Here is an 18,218-nt window from a genome sequence, read left to right as displayed (position 1 = left end):
TCGTGTATCGCTGTTGCGCTGCACTGATTGATTGTTCTCATTCAACGTCTACAGATAATTTAATTAAAAGTATCACACTATCTCCTATCTGCTTCTCGTACGATCTGAGCCAATGACCTTCACACGCTTTGGCCACGTGAGGGACGCTTCGAGATATTCGAGATAAAATATCTACAGGGGAGGGCGTTACACAAGCACACAGTTCGGAATGGTATGTCACCTAACTTCTATAGTTCTATTTACAATTAATAAGCAATATCCAATTAAGGCTACACCAGACTAGATAATTACCAGAGGTAAATATAGTTCAAAGTCTGGGTTTGCGACATCAATCATTTTAGGGCAAATGTATAGGCTAAATAACTTTAATTGCCGATTATCAATGTAATTGCGGGAAATGAAACAGCAATTTAGAGGAAATATGCAGGCCACTAATGCACACATATATGAGAAAAGCGGATACGGTTCACATATTGCGGTTGCTGTTCATCGAAGGCAAGTTGCACATTTTAAGCAGTGTTTTGTTGTCAGTTTGGTATCGATCAATATAGTTTTCATGGCAACGAAATTTTCTACAGAAAATATAAGAATGTGTAAAACGTATATTTTTAGTATGTGTACTTAGATTTGGTCTGATAAGCTAGTGTATGTTCAGTCGTCATTTACACAGAAAACTGCTCCTGTTTAAAAATCTGGACTTGTTTACGACTTTCATTCAGAAAAGGAGCGATATGCTGGCATTGGAGCTTGTGTTTGTACTTTACGTACTGCTGGTGAGTATTTGCAGTGCGATAAACGGCAATGTTATCCAAGGTAAGTAGGCCTATGCACCATACTGCTTGACTGAGAGCGCATCATTCTTGCGATAGTCATTTCTTACGTTCATTGCTCACCAGAATTTAAATTTTCTCTTGTATTCGAAAATCCACCCGAAATGCTACATCTTTTTGAATATTAAATAATATCAGTTTTTTGTTAACTGAAGTTGTACAGGTGATATTTTGAAATTGAAATGTTACCCAGAAAACTCAAATAGTTATTTTCGTTTTTGAACTTCATTAAAACTTGTCCATACGCGTTACACATGATGAAGAGTTCGAGAAGCCAGAATATCTCGTCAGAGATGGTGACAGACAAAGTGAGAGACAAAAGGATGACACTACCGTGAGCTGAGATAGACTGACAAGTAATCAAATCAGTTAGTGAAACGGAGACTAATGTCGACAGTCCCGCAGGTCTGTCAAAATGATGGATCTTGCGGTCTCCTAAGATTCGATGTTTGAAAAACATAACGTAACAGCATTGTTGTATTCTGTAAAAGTTAATAGTCACTCGAGGAAAATTTGCAGAACCTGACACACAATCATTTTATTAACGGGTACGTATCAAAATCCATTATTATGTCATTTTCAGGAAACCTGAAGACCGACCAAGACACTACACCACGGTATTGCAAGGAATACTTTGATGCTTTTAACACATCTCAGCGGGTGTCAGATAGCAATAAGCTACCTTTTTCCTACGGGATGTGGTTCACTATCCTTTCTGGAAAGTGGAGCTGTACCGACGACGGACGATTTGAGCCACTGCAATGTCCATACCCTACAGGTTATTTCTGCGCATGTGTGTCTCCGTTCGGCAACATAATTTCTCGGACGATCACAGCAAAGAATGAAGCTACCCCTATTTGTACAAGTGAGTTTTCCTTAATGGTCTTTGCGATGTAATTTAGTGTTTGTACGGCATATTTTCGTGCAACTAGAAAAGATCGGTCCACTAAATTGGTGTTTATCAGAGTTAACTGTTTCTTCGACGGCAAATGACAACTGGTTTTAAAAAGTGTCTTAACGCCAAACTCTTTAAATTGTTAGGCTTCTCTTTTGCTTTGACAAATACAGATCACTTTATTCTGAGTCAGAAATATTGAATAAGGCTCGATGGTCTCTGTCTGTTTGCCGTGGAAATGTCTTTTTGTCTGTAGAAATGGACCAATACTTGCACGAGTCTTGTGTGTTAAGTTTCTTTCCCTGTACGAGGTTGATTTAAAATGTTGTCAACATGTACAAATTCGATTTTAAAAAGCTGAATTGTACTTGTATTTATTCCTCGTTCAGATTTGAAAGTTGGTCATTGCCCTGTCACCAAGGGTGATGTGTCCATATGTAGTTTGCCGTGTTTCGATGATGCAGACTGCCCTAACAGTTTGAAATGTTGTGAAGCAAACTGTGGGCGTACTTGTCTGGAACCTAAGCAAGGTAAATACTTAATGTAAAATTGACTAGACTGTCGTTTAAGAATTTCTGTGTTATCATTTACTTAATCTAATCGCCTCTCCTCACAATTTTTCCATACAAACTGCTCATTAACATTGAATATGCCCTTTTCAAAATTAATTTCCTAGCCATGTGGATATTTTAGAACATCTTTCTGCAGATATCAAGCTAACAAGGCAATTTTATTATTGTCCAAGTTAGAATGTTTACTTGACGAATTCACCTGTACTGACGGCATTCAGTGTGTTAACACTAAGTATATCTGTGACGGGATTGCTGACTGTGTTGATGCCAGTGACGAGCGTAATTGCGGTAAGTCACACATCTGTTAGGATATCACGTGACATTAACACCTACTTCCTGACGGAAAACTCAATTTGTCTGACAGGTTTTACATTATTCTCATTCTCATTAAGTTGATTTCTTCAACAGGTGAACAGTTCGAGTGCAAATTTGGTCGAAGGATACCTATGTCGTTTCGCTGCAACGGGATTTATGATTGCGTAGACCGTACGGATGAAGATGATTGTGAAAGCTGTAAGTGTAACGTCGAAATGTTGGATCTCTGGCGCCCCACCCAAACCCCACCCTCCCCATACTGCCATATTATAAAGATTGTACTAAAAAAAGTTTGGTGCAGTTTTTACCCTACCGACGCGACGTCAGTATTCACGGTATGAAGTTTTGCTCCGAAGAGTAGCTTTTAATACTTTTGTTCGAAGGAAATACGGAGATTCTGTGAACGGGTCTGTGAACTTCAAGGTAGGAGAGGGGATTGGTCATATCGCCATTTAACTTTGCTTGCTGATATGTAATTCAAATTGCGTCACACGCACCAATACTTCGCGTTTTCGTTCGTCATGTTCTTATCGTGTCAGCTGATTTTCTCTTTCCGACCCAGTCATACCATGGCGCTTAAATACACAAAATAAAATGTTTGCACGTTGATTTGTTCCAACTTTAACTTTAACTTTCGTCATCAAAATTCACTTAACTTGCACAGAAGACTGCTTAGCACTGTGAGTACGTATAGAAAGATAGACGCGTGACCATTTACAACTCACCGATGGACATAGATGACGAAAAGTTGTTTAGCTGCCATTGCTGAACGATGTTAATGAATAACCAATATGACAATTCGATAAGCACGTGTTTGAGAGCTTTTTAATCCTGCAATAGTAGCTAAATATACCTTTCACACAATCTAACTTTACAATATACATTTTAAATGGTGTCTTTGTCGTTTGTATCGCCAGATGTACATCCACTTTACTGCGGTGATGAGGGTGCCGGTGAAAACTGCAGTAAGCTTATTATGTCTTCCATTTTTTCTCGGAACATATTTTCTGTTCATTGTACACAATGTACTTTCAGAGATGAAAGTATTTTACATTGATTATGCCAACAAGACAATTATTGTCTAGCGACAGGTTTAAGCATTTATACATTTTCAACAATAATTTGACACTGTTTATTCTCAACAGAAAGACCATTTGCTCAGTGAACAAAAGGGAGCGTTCAGTTATTATGGCCGGGTAGGGCTGGCAAATTCTTCCCCAAAAAATACCGATGACTCACCTTTTAAAATGGCAAAAATTTCATTATGAGCCCCCAACCCCCTCCCAATTGCTTGAGACAGTATTGATCCAATTTTGAATGAATATTACTGGCCATTACCGGAGCATATAACATCAGTGGAAAAGAGATTTTTCCTAGATCCTGCTCTTCTTCCAGAACTTCTATACACTTCTCGGAAGGTTCAAAAGTTCTTCATCACTTGTGCTGCTGACAATTTCATGGATTTCAACATCATCATCCTCTTCCTCGGCAAAAAAGTGAGTCTGACATGTCACTGTCACTATCTGTATTTTGAACAGATTCTAAATAATTTATGATCTTCCTTGTTTTTCTGTTCTCTTCTAAGTAAATACAGGTAACTGCTTTGATTTTGTATCCTTTGTTCCCTTTTGTTGACAGATTGTGATGAATAAGGTGTTTGTTCAGACTGGTCCCAAGTCGCTTGGATTTTCTCAGCAGCAGTTACTGGCTGTTGTAGGCCATCGCGTTCACCCCACGATCTATGCGACAGAGTACTTCAAACGTGACAGTCTGCTGTTCTGTTTTGATATTTATATGCCCACAAACTCGGAGCAAATCTAGTATTTGTTTAGTTCTTGTACTTATAATTTACAGGTTGATTGAAAACTCTGTTTACATTCAACCACATTGTTACCGGACCTCGCTTCCGGGGGAAATTTTGCATTTTCACATAAGCTTACATGCATTTTTCAGATGAACATTTGGAATTCCCCATATCACCAAAAATGCTGGAATAATAAGCCATTAAGGAGTCAAGTAGCCAATTTACAGTACTAGGTACCCACCGCTCCTTGGGTAAGGAGAAGCAAAGTGAGCTAAAAGTGCTTGATCAAGGATATGCTCCCTAGTGAAATATGCTGGCCTCAATACCATAGTGCAACCTGAAGGCTAGGGATACTTTACTAAAGTATATAGTATAAACACATATTTTACTTAAAGAGTTATAATGTAAAGGTATATTTATGTATATGTCTCGCTTGCTAATTGACGTAAAAAACCAAGACATTGAAACTTTTCATTTCTATTCCAGCCTTTGTGCTTACTTATCTACTGCCAGATAAGTTTTGTACATCCCTTTCCTGAAATAGGTCAGATGGATATCCAAAATAGTGCTATGCAACAGCAAAATGGGTACCTTTCAATGTATGGCAGCTTTCAATTTAAACATATAGCTTGCACCTTAAACCAAAGGCTGATAGAAACTGGAAGAGAAGACAAGCCTGTATAGAGCTGCCAAGACAAGATGTTCATGAGACAGATAATACATATACTTTTTATTCAGATTTTTGAAATGACTTCAGGGAATGAAACCATATGCATATAATCATTTTTATTTACAAAGTATTTTGAATACTGAGACTGCTTTTTGACGGATTGTATACATGTAAAAATCAAGTGAACCCCCTCTGTACTGTTTGAAAAATACATTACCACCCGCTTTTCAGTTTTAAAATTTAAGACCCCTGGATTTCGCCGGCCGTAATAACTGAACGCTCCCTAAATCTTGATATTTTTACTGCTTTGATTGTAGACAAGAATTTAGACATTGAGAAAGACACATATTTTGTGTATGATTTACATTTAAACTGATGTTGTCATCCGTGATGAATCATATACGTAATAATTGATGCGATACTTCAGTATATGTAACATCGTTTGTCCATAACAACCAAAACGATGTGTTGCGATGGGGTATGGCAACATAAATCAAGATTTGATGATATTAATTAAGGCACTAATTTACAAACGTTAGTTGCAATAAAACATGCAATATATAAACTTGCTGATTTGTTTACTTAGATTGCAAGTCAGAGTTTAAAAAGTGTCCAACCGGTGAATGTGTTCCATCGTACGGATCTGATATTATGTGTGATGGGTATGTAGCTTGCAGTGATGGAAGTGACGAACAAGATTGTGGTAAGTAACTAACTCTGTCAATACCAAGGGCAAGAAATGCAGTTTATAATATCATTCCATTTGTGACAATTTTACCTTTGGACATGTATGCAAGGTGAAACTAGGATGCTAACATAGAAAAAACAGTATGATATCGTTAAATATACTGTAAAGATTTAAACCAGTGAGAGCAAACAACAAAGTCGTGTCTTTATAACACAACAATAAGAGGTAAAGTCATAGGATTTTCACTTCATGTTACTGCTATCAAATGTAACATAAACGGCATCGTCTGGCTCTGTAACTCTCCTCAGTAATTCTGAAACATAGAAACGTAAGACCACACCAGTAGACTTGTTATTATAGTGTTCCTTTAATCATGGTAAAATCTAATGATGCCGAGAAACACCAATGCAATTCATCGGCCTGGGGACAGTGAAACTTTTCACAAAAGTCACATCACGGATTGATATGATACCGCACTTATTGCTATTGAAATGCCCTTATCCATACTTGTGAATACATAATGCAGTAAAGACAAAATTCAACTCGAGTATATGCAAAGAAATCTTCATGAATATGTGTATCTGTACTGCGTTAGTCCTACTATAGTTATCACTATGACGACGTCTGAAAATCAGACCAAATTAGCCTTACAGCCCGCTTTGTATATAATGTGAAATTTGCAATTCGTAACAAGAGTATTATTTCACTTGAAAATGAGCCCTGCACGAAGATGACATAACAGCAACTGTTCATTTGAAACACACAAGTTGTATTTGACTTCCCAGATCTTGTGAGCTGTTCAAATGGTATGCTTATACAGCGAGATGATTTTTGTGATAGAAAAAACGACTGTGGTGATGGATCGGACGAAAAGAATTGTGGTATGTTGGATAAATCACTCTTGACACCAAATGCGCGAAGTTAAAATTTGTCTCTAAAAGATTGATAGTCAGTTATGCTAAATGTTTTAAGTTTTATTAAGTATTATTAGTGAATTAATTTAGTTATTAATTGGTGAATAAAGAAGATAATTTTTGCAATTGAACCATATTTTGCCTGTATACAGTTTTTCATAAATTAGCTACGCTAATTAGGTACTGATAGCAGTCTATGTATACATAACGGCACAGCCATGTCGTTTTATATTCTGTGAAACGTTTAATTTTTTACAATATCAGCATTACGATTGGTAAACATATGGCATGTCGGAACTCCATCAGTAGTCTATAAGTGGTTACCAAAACATACCGAGTGTTTAAAAACAAATGAAAATAAAAGAAGAGAAGCTTGCTTTAGCTTACAACTTAATAATTCAACTTGGAGGAATGTTCAGCGTAATGGACCACATTACAAAGCCAAAAGCAACAATATGTTGAACGTTAATGTGCCAAATAGCTATGACATCAGAGGCAACAAGGTGGCGTACGTGGCGTTCGTTATGATCATTGCTTCCGATATAACTTGAAGATCAAGTTCCTATAAAGGTCATGGACGAGTTCCTTTTCTACCTCACTCCAGACTACAACTTAATGTGCCAAGACTTGCAGTATCGCTGTGATAATAATGACTGTGTCGAGATCTTTGGAGTGTGTGATGGTTACATAGAATGCAGCGATGGCTCTGATGAAATGAACTGTCGTAGGTATTCTTCCACAATTTTGGAATAATTTTATAATCAAGGTAAAGAATTTGAAGTATGAGAAGCATAATGTCACCAACTTATTTAGAACAACATCGGAAGATGTTTTATCAAAAGTGGAGTAAACAAGTCTATGTCAACGGCGGAGAGGAGCACCGTGAATGTTATTATCAATAATTCACTTTATCTTTGGAAATCGAATCGATCAGACAAGCAAACACTATATTCAGGGATTCATCTTCTTCTGTAAACCTTTAATATCTCTCTATCAGTCTATGAGATGTGCGAAGGACACTCTGCTACCGACAATTGACAATGATAATCTTTTTACAATTAAGTTTTTTGTCTTCTTCTTCAACATTAGTTTGGTTCTTCAATAAGGCCAATAATTCAAGTTATCAGCAGCGACTGTTTGATCTCTGTTGACATGACCATTGAAGTGTGTTACACCATCTTGATGGCTGATTTATTCGTTAAAATAACGGTTATTTGAAAAATAATCATTTATCTATAACTTTAAATCTTGGCAGCTTGTGATTTTAGATGTGATGATGGTACTTGCCTAGACCAAAATGAGGTTTGCGATGGATTCCCTGAATGTAATGACGGCAGCGATGAAGAAGGTTGCGGTATGTAAACAATATGTACCAGGTAACTTGTTTCGTAAAACTAAAAAATGCAAGGACAGTGTTTTGATTATGGTTACTGTCAACAGAGTGGTTTATTGGATCTGAGTGTACAGACAAAATGAACAACAAAGAAGTCATGGGGAGTCTTTGGAGACCCTGCAGATTCATGCATGGACATTTGTATGTATGTGTGAAAATAATCAGTATCAATATCGAAACTTCCTTTGTGACCTTTGCCCGATTCTGATTAAGATCCAAAGCCTTGTGAAGACTACCAAGAGACGTGTGACAATGGAGAGTGCGTGTTTGACTTTGAACTTTGTGACGGACGTGATGATTGCGGCGATAACAGCGATGAGGCTGACTGCTGTAAGTTTTCTCTGATTGAATAGATGGTTGTTCCTTTAATGTTTAAGTAAACTTGATGTTTCGTAGATTTGTGTCATTGATTCTAAAATATTTTCACAGCGCTAGTTGTCTCCGATTCGTGGAGTACGCTATAACTCGTATTATAGAGATTGAAGCGTGGCTCATGAAAAACGGGAAATCTAACTTTAAACTCCGTTGTCAGCGATGTTGACGCTTAGAGAAATTGTCATGTTTTGGGGGACCTTTTAGATTTCTCAAAACGACACCGGTCCATTTCGCCTTTATTTGAGATACAGATTCAAAAGGATAACTCCTTTCAAGTGTCTTCAACAATTCGATGATAAATTTGCGTCACATTAGGCTTGCAGTAACCCAGATTTTCAAAATTTATGAAATTATCGTCGACGGTAACTCTGCACGGCCGGTTAACCGCTATCAGTATCGTCATGCGTTTATATGCAATAAAATTGTCCTATCTGATATGTGTATCATAATACGACAGCAATCATGTCGTTATGTATGCCACTTTTGGTCATATACTTTGTGTATAGTTGGCATGATTTTGCTTTCTTTTGGTCCAAGCTCATTACATATGTCAAGATGGTGAAGACATTGGTATAGGGAAGTACAAATGTGACAGGCGAAAGGACTGCCAGGATGGTAGTGACGAATCTGAATGTGGTATGGATTCTTGTAGCATTCAGTTATACATTTTTATCAACGTAAACTATCGTTTTTGTAATGCAAAGGGAATCACAAACCAGTTTTGTGAACAAACATACGTTAATCTAGAATTGTTAGTGTGATATACTAGACGAGTGTGGCAAGTTTTAAGTTTCTTTTGAAGTGGTTTAAAATTGCCCCTGAAATTTGAACAAATATATAAAGGCACCGAGATAGTGTTTACTTACCGGCAACATGTCGATTTGTGCCCTCACAAAAGAGGAAATGTTTTTCTTAACACCGTACAAGACTCATTCGAAGTTTTGAAGCAGCAAGTTTCTACACGAAGGAATCATTTTTCAGGTTATCATGCAGCCAATGTGTGATAAATAACTTTTATTTTGTGTATTCAGATTGCTGGGACAGTGAGTTTCGGTGTGACGATGTCTGTAAACCCTCATATGTGCAATGTGATGGCAACACTGACTGTCATGATGAAAGAGATGAAATGAACTGCGGTTAGTGATTCTACTTTTTTGTTCTTCAACATCAAGGAGTGATATATTCAAAAGTACTACATCAGATTTCGTGATTTCATTGTCAAGCATTTGACTTGTAGCCTTGAATTTTGGCTTACACGCTTAAAGGGAGAAATTTGTAGCAAGAGAGATATACATGTATTTTAGAAGCGCGCTTTAGTTGTGTACAACACTTAAAGATAAATTTATGCATGTGGTGTTTGATAGTTTATATTCTTTCCTAAATTACATCTTCTAGTCTTTTGCTGCATGTTAAGGTTGTGTAAATGTACAAAAATATTCTTTCAGAAACATATCGATGTGACGATGGTCAGGTAATGAGATTTCCACCGGGCAGATCCGTCAATGTGAGATGTAATCGTTGGGCTCAATGCAATGACGGTAGTGATGAAAAAGACTGTCGTAAGTGTTAAGAAATCTGCATCTGTCGCAAAAAAAAAACACAAAAAAACCACGAAATATTAGGCTGAATAGGCTTTCGATCAACATTTTGTATCATTTTAAAAAGTCTCATCTGCTATCCCCCGTCAGACAACGAGAAAATGCCCGCTTACAGTCACATAACTCCCGATGCGAAATTGAAGGACGCAGCTAGATTTGCGTGATTTACGTGTTGTCGTTACAATTTAAAGTAAATAAGTCGTGAAGATAAAATTCAGCTCAATCAGTATTTTATACTTCAGAAGATTTTGATAATTGAATCAGAGAATTATTAAGTGCATGTACGGTATAAATTACAAGTACTCAATAATATCCGTAACTGTCGATGTCTTTACCTGCATAGACATGAGATAAGAGTCATTCTCAGGGAGGACGAATGGACACGAGTCAGAATTTAATCTACTTTTCTCTTTAATGTGACTTTATCGGAATGAACGTACCTGGTCAATACGCCGGTCACAACAAGCGTCTAACATTTTGTTTCTTTAGCTTGCGATTCAGAATATGAATTTCTGTGTGCGGATGGAGAATGTAAAAGTTCCTACGTCAGATGTAATGGTTATGATGAGTGTGTAGATGGAAGTGATGAGACTGATTGCCGTAAGTTATGATTGAATCACATTAGTCAGCATATCTATTGAATTCGTTGCCATTGGATTTCGGAGAATCAACAATTGTGAAAACTTTTAGAAGCAAACTGAAAACACACCTGGCTAAGCCATATAGCATCATATTTGGATTTTTATGCTTTACAAACCTTATTGATTGATTGATTGATTGATTGATTGATTGATTGATTGAATGGTTATTTTTACTCATATAACGTTTTTTTTATTCAGTGAGGGATAATAAACTGCAAAGTTTTATTTGCATATGTAACCATAACGAACATTGCGGATACTAGTATCAGCATTACCGGCATTGCATGTTTAATGAAATTAAATACAAGAGACAAACTGCGCCATAATTAACTAGACTCGTGCATTTAAATTCATCACCGGTATATTTAAATTAATCACCAGTACATTTAAATCAATTACTGGTACGTCTGAATTAATTACCGGTATCGCTTACAAGGGCAGTATCAGTTGTTCCCTTCACCAGAAGCACCGCAGGGTTGTGCTTCAGCCTAGTGTGCTATTTTACCCATAGTTCCCCGGACCAGAATCACCACAGCGGTGCTTCGGTCTAATTTACTAGTTTACCCTTAGATCCCCACTTGTTCAAATGCAGGCGTGTCCGTCGTCCGTCTGACTTGAAGTATAAGCAGAACATGCGGTCACGTTGCAATGCATGTCGGATCTATCGATTTGTTCATCCCTACACTACAAGGAACGTTTGTTATAATTGCTTCATGGTAATTTAAAAACCAGTTTTATAAAGTATGCATTTTCAACTCCCATATTTTCACTTTAACTTCTAGTACCGTATTCGGGAACTGTAAAATTTCATAATCCCTTATTCTACGTATTATTTTACAGGGTCATTCTATATTCTCCCTGTTATCTGCGCCCTCTCTCCTTTACCCCGTTTGTTCCCCTAAAAATACTCTCACTCTGTCTTCATCCCCCCTCCCCTTTCTCTCTCAAAGATCTAATAATGTGTGTCATTTTCATGCATGTTAAAACCCTTTCCACCTATCTTATTGTCTTGTTAGTGAAGCCAATCAAAAGAAACATTAAAAATATCATCTAAATAGGAGCTTAGCAGTTGATATTACCCACAAAGACAATGATCAATGTCTGACCCTGTTGCCCCTTTTTCAGCAAAGCATGTATGTGACAATGGGGAAGAGGTCTTGTTACAGTGGAAGACAAGAGTTGAATGCGATGAGGAGGTGGACTGTGACGACAAAAGTGACGAAATTAATTGCCGTAAGCATTTGTCTAAATTTCCCTCATAGAATGAAGTAGTTCATACCTAATGCCATACCGTATAGATCATATCAAGGGCTCCAGACACGTGACTGGCCGGGGTGCTGAACGTTAGCGAAGTTCAAAAAATTGTGCTGTTACATGTGGAAATCTAAACATCTTTCTGTCTTCTTTGGATATGTATATATCTTACTTAAAATCTGTAACAGTTGTTTATCGAATGCAATGATTTTGCATTGCACTTTAAACCTCACCCCACTTATTTCTTAAGATTTGATTTGGGATTACAGCAAGGTATCATACTGTCTCCTCTCCTGGTTCCATTGTTGATTAATGACATTGGTGAAGCCCTTCATCATGATTACGCTGGGGTGAATATTGCTGCCGTGGAATTATTCTTCTTTATATTTGCTGATGATTTGATAGTGTTCAGTACTACTCCTATTGGTTTACAGAGATTGATTATTAAACAATTTGTCCCATTATGCCAACAAATGGAAATTGAAAATTAACACAGTAAAGAGTGAAATTATTGTTTTCAGGAAATAAGGTCGTCTGAAACCCAGGGACAATTGTTTCATTAGTATTAAAAATTAAAGTTGCCCTACTCACAGCTACCTTGGTGTAATGTTCTCCAGGTCAGGTCTATTGACTCATGCTCAGAGACAGATAGCAGTACAGCCTAACAAAGCCTTTCTTACTGTGAAAAATATCTCGGTAACTTCATTCTTTATCTGTTACATTAGCTTTCAAAATATTTGATTGGAAAATTTTACCAGTGATAATGCATGGTAGTGAATTTTGAGGGCTGCATACAGGGGAACAAACTGAAATTGTCCGCATCAAATTTTGCCGTTTGATCTTAAGTCTTTTCCATTATGCGCCTATCTTAGCTGTCAAAGGTGAAGTTAGTCGTTACTCTATTCGTACATCAGAATGACCAGAGTAGTTAAGGTAGAACGCGCCTCGGGGACAGATATTCGGACTCTCAAACTTTTACAATTCTTTTCTGATATACCACTTGTGGGAGTTCATTTTAAAGCTCTTGGTGAAAGAAAACCTTTCATCGGCTTAGTTTTTCGAAATTCGAAAATTTTATTTTCCTCCATAAAGTTAACACAGGCATGGGGCCATTTTGAATTTTAAATATCGGTAAATCTTGGGTTATTTGTTTCTCTAGTACCAAAATTTGCACGGTGGCTCCCGTTTTTATCCTTGATTTTGGAAGAGAATGGTTGAAAGATTCCTTAGGGAAAGTTTGAGCAAAAGTTGAAGTCTTTCACTTTGGAGGCGAATGCTACCTTACGTAGATTACATTAGTGTCTGTCCCACCAACGGATTTCACGACACTGTTATGACTTTTCAATTTGCTCAAGCTGAACTTGATAAAAATTATTGGGCTTAGGAGATCAAACAGTTACTTTTTTCTGTTGGAATGGAGAGAAGCTTGGCTGAACAAGGGGGTAGGTTGTGTTAATACATTTACTAATTAGTAGAGATATTTGCATTCAAGAATGGCAAGCTAGTCTTGCTACATTTCGCAAACTTGAACTTACCACAGGTTCAAATACATTTAGAAATGTCTTTGTCGCTTTAAAATTTCAGCACATTCTGATAAATAGTGAACACAGAAATTTTGTAATTTCTGTGATACAAAGAATGTTGAAGACGAATTTCATTTTTGTCTAATATGTCCCTTCTACAAAGAACTCGGGAAAAACTACCTACCTGCAACATTTATCGATTTACACCATTGGAAATATTTACAATGTTATTGCAATCCAATAATGCTGCTCTGTTGCGTAACTTGTCGAAATATATTTTTACGCAATGAAACAACGTGTATCTCCGCGTTGATGTATAAATATAACTGTATACAGCCATGTAACAGCCAAGCTTTGATTTCAAATATATGTTTATATAGCTGCCATCCAAGAGAACATATTTATTTATTCGTGTATACATTAAGGCCAATAGCCTATTGTATGATAATAAAATATCAATATCAAAACATCACCCATAAAGTTTTGTGATTGTAAAATGCGCCATGATGGATCTAAGATCTAGATTAGAAATACTAGGGTAAAATGTGCCTCGAGGACAGGTATTTGGAGTTTCAAATTTTCCAATACTTTTCTGGTCCACCACTTGCGTACACGGTTTTACTGTGTTGGCTATCCACGAACATGATTTGCAATATATTGGGGCTATATTGTAAACGTTGATTCCCTCAATCTTAATCAAAACTTTGCACCACGTCAATGCGCCATAGCTTGCGATGTTTTTCGACATAGATTTGTCCTTGGCCAGAGAGAAGTATACACTTCTCCTTTAGTGTTAATTGGCAAGACAACAGAGTAATTTTAGTAGGGTTTTTGGAAGACTGGTACTAGATAAGAAATATTGAGGTAGAATGTACCTGGGGGACAGGTATTTGGACTTTCAAATTTTTACGGTACTCTCCTGGTCTTCCACTTGCGGGGGCTCACTTTAAAGAGTAGACAAATCGCACCGTCTTTGTTTTGTTTCAAAATCAAAGATTGTATTTTTCCCATGATGTTAGCACAGGGATGGGGTCATTTCGAACTTAAAATATCGGTAATGTCAAGTAATTTGTTTTTCTAGTTCTAAACTTTGCAGTGGCCCACAACTTATATTCTGAATTTGATAAGAGAATGGTTTAAAGTTTCACTGAGGAAAGTTTGAGAGAAAGTTTATGTCTTTCACTTTCAAGGCGTGTACTACCATAAACACTATTCTAATAGATGTCAAAGAGTCTAATACTCCCCGAATATATCATGCATTTTGTTTTTGTCTGCAAATCCTAGTTACAAAAAAAAAGGCTTGCAGCTGGAAGCAGGACGGCATCGAAACTGCTGCTAAAATCAGACTGCGGAAGGGTTTAGTTACCCGCTTATAAAGGCAAAACGTTGCATATGGAAATGTGACCTTTACAATTCAAAAGTGACTTGAAGCCATTAAGTTTACTTAATATATGGAAATCTAACCTTGACAATGGCAACATGTTGCATATGGAAATATGACCTTATAGTTTGAATGTGACTTGAAAGGCAATAAGTTTGCTTATGGAAATCTAACCTTGACAATGGCAAAATGTTGCATATGGAAATCTGACCTTCACAATTCAAATGTGTCATGAAAGGCAATAAGTTGCATATGGAAATGTAACCTTCACGATGTAAATGTGGCTTTACATAAAATAATACTACTCTCTAAAATACTAAAACAAATGCTTGTGGATAAACAATGAATAAACACAGTGATCCCCCCTAGCAAGCTCCACATGGATTTGAAACCAGTTAATGTATTAACTTTGTCTGTTTACTCAGCTTGTCATCTTGCTTATCACTACAAATGTCCGAATGGACTGTGCCTACAGAGGGAGACATACTGTAATGGCTACAACGATTGTGGTGATAACTTTGACGAGACAAACTGTGGTAAGTGTGAAGTAAAATTGTGTTAGTATAACAAATGAACTGCGCTAACATCACCTTATCCATATTACAAACCACATACTATTGTCTGTAGACCGACAATGATGTCTAGAATTATTTCTCAATGGCTGTTTGTTTGTTCGTTTGTTTGTTCGTTTGTTTGTTTGTTTGCGTCAAAATTCTAGATAAGCAATTCATCATTTGTATCTATCATACTTTTGTATGCTATAGCAGGTAGCGATACTTAAAAAAAAATAAACACAGTGGCGTCTCTCTGCCATCAGAATGTGGTTAAAGTTTGTAATTTGTTATCAACCTCAATGAGATGACTGAATTTAAAGCCCTACCAATTATTTTTTCCAGCAGGTCCGGAATGAGGGATAAGACTTAGTGACCATACACTAAAAATCAACGTTTTTTAACAATTTCATGATGTCATCAAACTGCTTTTCTTGCCGCTTTTATCGATAATTTGTTAAAACTGACTCTGTGCATGCTGTTGTGCTATTTCAGTATCAATAAAAATCATATTGATGAAGACATATGTATTTTGTCGAGTGTGGTTACTTAAAAGACGCTAAGAAGATGTTACCAAAACGTATACCAAAAGGTTCTCAGTATCGTCTCTAATTTTGTTTCGCTGTCCTGTGATGAGTAGGGATTCGCGTCGCCTCTCTGAAGGGCGCGCGCGTGTTCCAACAGTGAAGAACGCGAATTGCGGGGTCTTTGCCAGATTAAAGCAAACACTGCAGAGAACAGCGCTACTGGAGAGCTGACGTCCGTGCCACATGGCGTAGCAATTGTTACTGACCTCTTCTCAACAACAGTACAAAGCAAACTTGCACAATTATAGCGATTTGGACGATTCTGAAGCCATTGATAACGCTTTCCAGATGGCGTGGGGTGACACTTACGAATTCCGTATACCAGGCAACGAATAGCAGTTTGAGCACAAAGAGAAAGTATTAGACCATCTGGAAGTCTCTTTGGATGCCGTCTCCGAAGGGGCCACCGAAAAAAAGCAAAGAAGTCCCAGAGACAGTCTTTTTTCATGAACAGTCTGTGTCTCAGCAGCGTCAAAATCAGCCACAGAATTTGTCGCAACCAATACCCGGCTACCTTCGCAGATATTGTGAAAGCTCTGCGCGAACTGCCCTGAGGAATTGATCAATTTCTTCAGATGACACACGCACGATGTTTAAAGAGGGAATTTGCTGACGAATGTATGCATGATATCAACAGCTTGGACCAAAACATAAAGGTCACAACGGAGGAGGAGCATAATAACGCGTTAGTGTTCTTGGATGTTGAGACGATCAGACGCCCAGATGACCAGATAAAAACCAAGGTACGTAGGAAATCAATATACAACGACCAATAATTCACCTCAAATCACCCTCTGGTTCATAAAATGGGGATATCCTTCATCACCGGGCAGATCTCACCTGCAGCTATCCCGACGATAGGTTTAAGGAAAAGGCCCACATCAATATTGCTCTTCAATTCATCGCTGTGGTTACCCATCCTGGGCAATTTAACAGGCAACCCGTACCAGAAAGAAGGTCAATACCAATTCGGAACAAGGGAATACAAATCAAAATAAAAGTGCATGTAACGGCTCCAGACATAAAACTTAACGGAAATATTACAGCACTCTTTCAGAACATGATGTGAAGTGATGTATGATGTGCAATAACACGCTAAGCCCTTGAACACTATTAGGCTTTTCACGTTTCCTTCCCGTTTCAATGTCTGGTATGAACACATTGTGTGTACAGAACACATGGGTGTTTTATCTTACACAAACAACAGGATGCCGTAAAAGAGATGCCGCCGTAATTAAGAAATTAGGCCTAATAGTAGCAGACACACTTTAGATTACAGCTGGCGTGGCAAGAGAATAAAAAACAAGTGACAGGCAGTACATATTACAGTTATCTATTTTTACTAACAGAACACTGAACGAGAAATTCATTGAGTACAAATGTGAATAAAACTTAAAACACATTTCGCTACAGGTTAGAGAACAACTACAGTTACAAATGAACTTTTATTTGGTAAGATATCCCACGGATCGAAAGAAAGCTAAACACTGTTCTAAACATTGTTGGAAACTCGGGGAATTTCATTTCCGAGCAAACCGGCAAAGAAACAAGCTGTCGCCACTTGTGTTTCACAAGAAGAAATTATTGCCAGATGTGCCTCTACATTCAGTGCACCCGGTATACCTGTGAGCAACAATGAACGCATGGACAGATACACGGAACATTACCCAATGCAAATATCGCCGTATAATTTTTCACCGCAATCATACTATTACGAACAACGACCATATCAACATCATTCCACAGTTTATTCTCAGATGTATATATCCATTTCCTTCCCTTTATATTCCATTGCATACAAATACTGGCCAGACTTTCACATCGTCTGCCCAGCCTACAGTCGCCACTAATACTTCTCCGCCTTTGCCTTCTGACTCCCTATATCCACCACCACCACCACACTCGCCATGAGTTTGCGAGTCCATGTAAATTCATGAACGGTGTTTCTCCCCCAAAAAAGTTCTTTGAATAGATAGATAAGTAATATTTTTTCAACTTAGCTTCCAGGGTTAACATTTTACTACGGTCGAACACTGAAACCGTTGTTTCATCATGATTGCTGTTTCCTCGAGCGATCTAACTGATACTTTTTGTGTTTTTTAAATGTTTTTCGTAGTTTCGCAAAATCTTCATAGTGTTATGTTATATGATCAATAAACAAGCATCATTCAAATATGTTTCTTGTTTGGTGTATTCACTAGTCTTTAAAAGTCACCACCAATAGCAT

General features: G+C 37.5%; 1 protein-coding gene across 4 annotated transcripts; it reads left to right on the top strand.

The window, feature by feature from the left end:
- Positions 1-75: 75 nt before the first annotated feature.
- Positions 76-15,930, top strand: LOC139139785 (LDL receptor repeat-containing protein egg-1-like). Of its 4 annotated transcripts, none has more exons than XM_070708695.1 (19): positions 76-211; positions 720-813; positions 1,414-1,695; positions 2,115-2,255; positions 2,475-2,585; positions 2,706-2,810; positions 3,530-3,577; positions 5,673-5,789; positions 6,560-6,655; positions 7,293-7,412; positions 7,944-8,042; positions 8,295-8,411; positions 8,994-9,092; positions 9,488-9,592; positions 9,902-10,015; positions 10,544-10,654; positions 11,821-11,928; positions 15,279-15,389; positions 15,753-15,930. In XM_070708695.1, exons 1-19 carry the CDS (start codon positions 209-211, stop codon positions 15,761-15,763), a joined length of 1,992 nt encoding a protein of 663 aa, XP_070564796.1. In that variant the 5' UTR covers positions 76-208; the 3' UTR covers positions 15,764-15,930. The 4 variants fall into 4 exon arrangements, with proteins under 4 accessions (XP_070564796.1, XP_070564795.1, XP_070564798.1 ...); XM_070708694.1 differs by having other exon boundaries at positions 15,750-15,930; XM_070708697.1 differs by lacking the exon at positions 76-211 and adding an exon at positions 396-495.
- Positions 15,931-18,218: the final 2,288 nt, after the last annotated feature.

This window comes from Ptychodera flava, chromosome 9 (assembly GCF_041260155.1).
Source record: "Ptychodera flava strain L36383 chromosome 9, AS_Pfla_20210202, whole genome shotgun sequence".
Classification (NCBI taxonomy): domain Eukaryota; kingdom Metazoa; phylum Hemichordata; class Enteropneusta; family Ptychoderidae; genus Ptychodera; species Ptychodera flava.
Note: the sequence above shows the minus strand (reverse complement) of the source record. Positions and strands in the feature narration are given on the sequence as shown.

What these genes read in the sequence shown, in the direction of transcription:
- LOC139139785 (XM_070708694.1), top strand. An exon ending in ATCGGACGAAAAGAATTGTG is followed by an intron (nt 6,656 to 7,292) that starts GTATGTTGGATA and finishes ACCTCACTCCAG; the next exon opens with ACTACAACTTAATGTGCCAA. An exon ending in CAGCGATGAAGAAGGTTGCG is followed by an intron (nt 8,043 to 8,294) that starts GTATGTAAACAA and finishes ATTCTGATTAAG; the next exon opens with ATCCAAAGCCTTGTGAAGAC.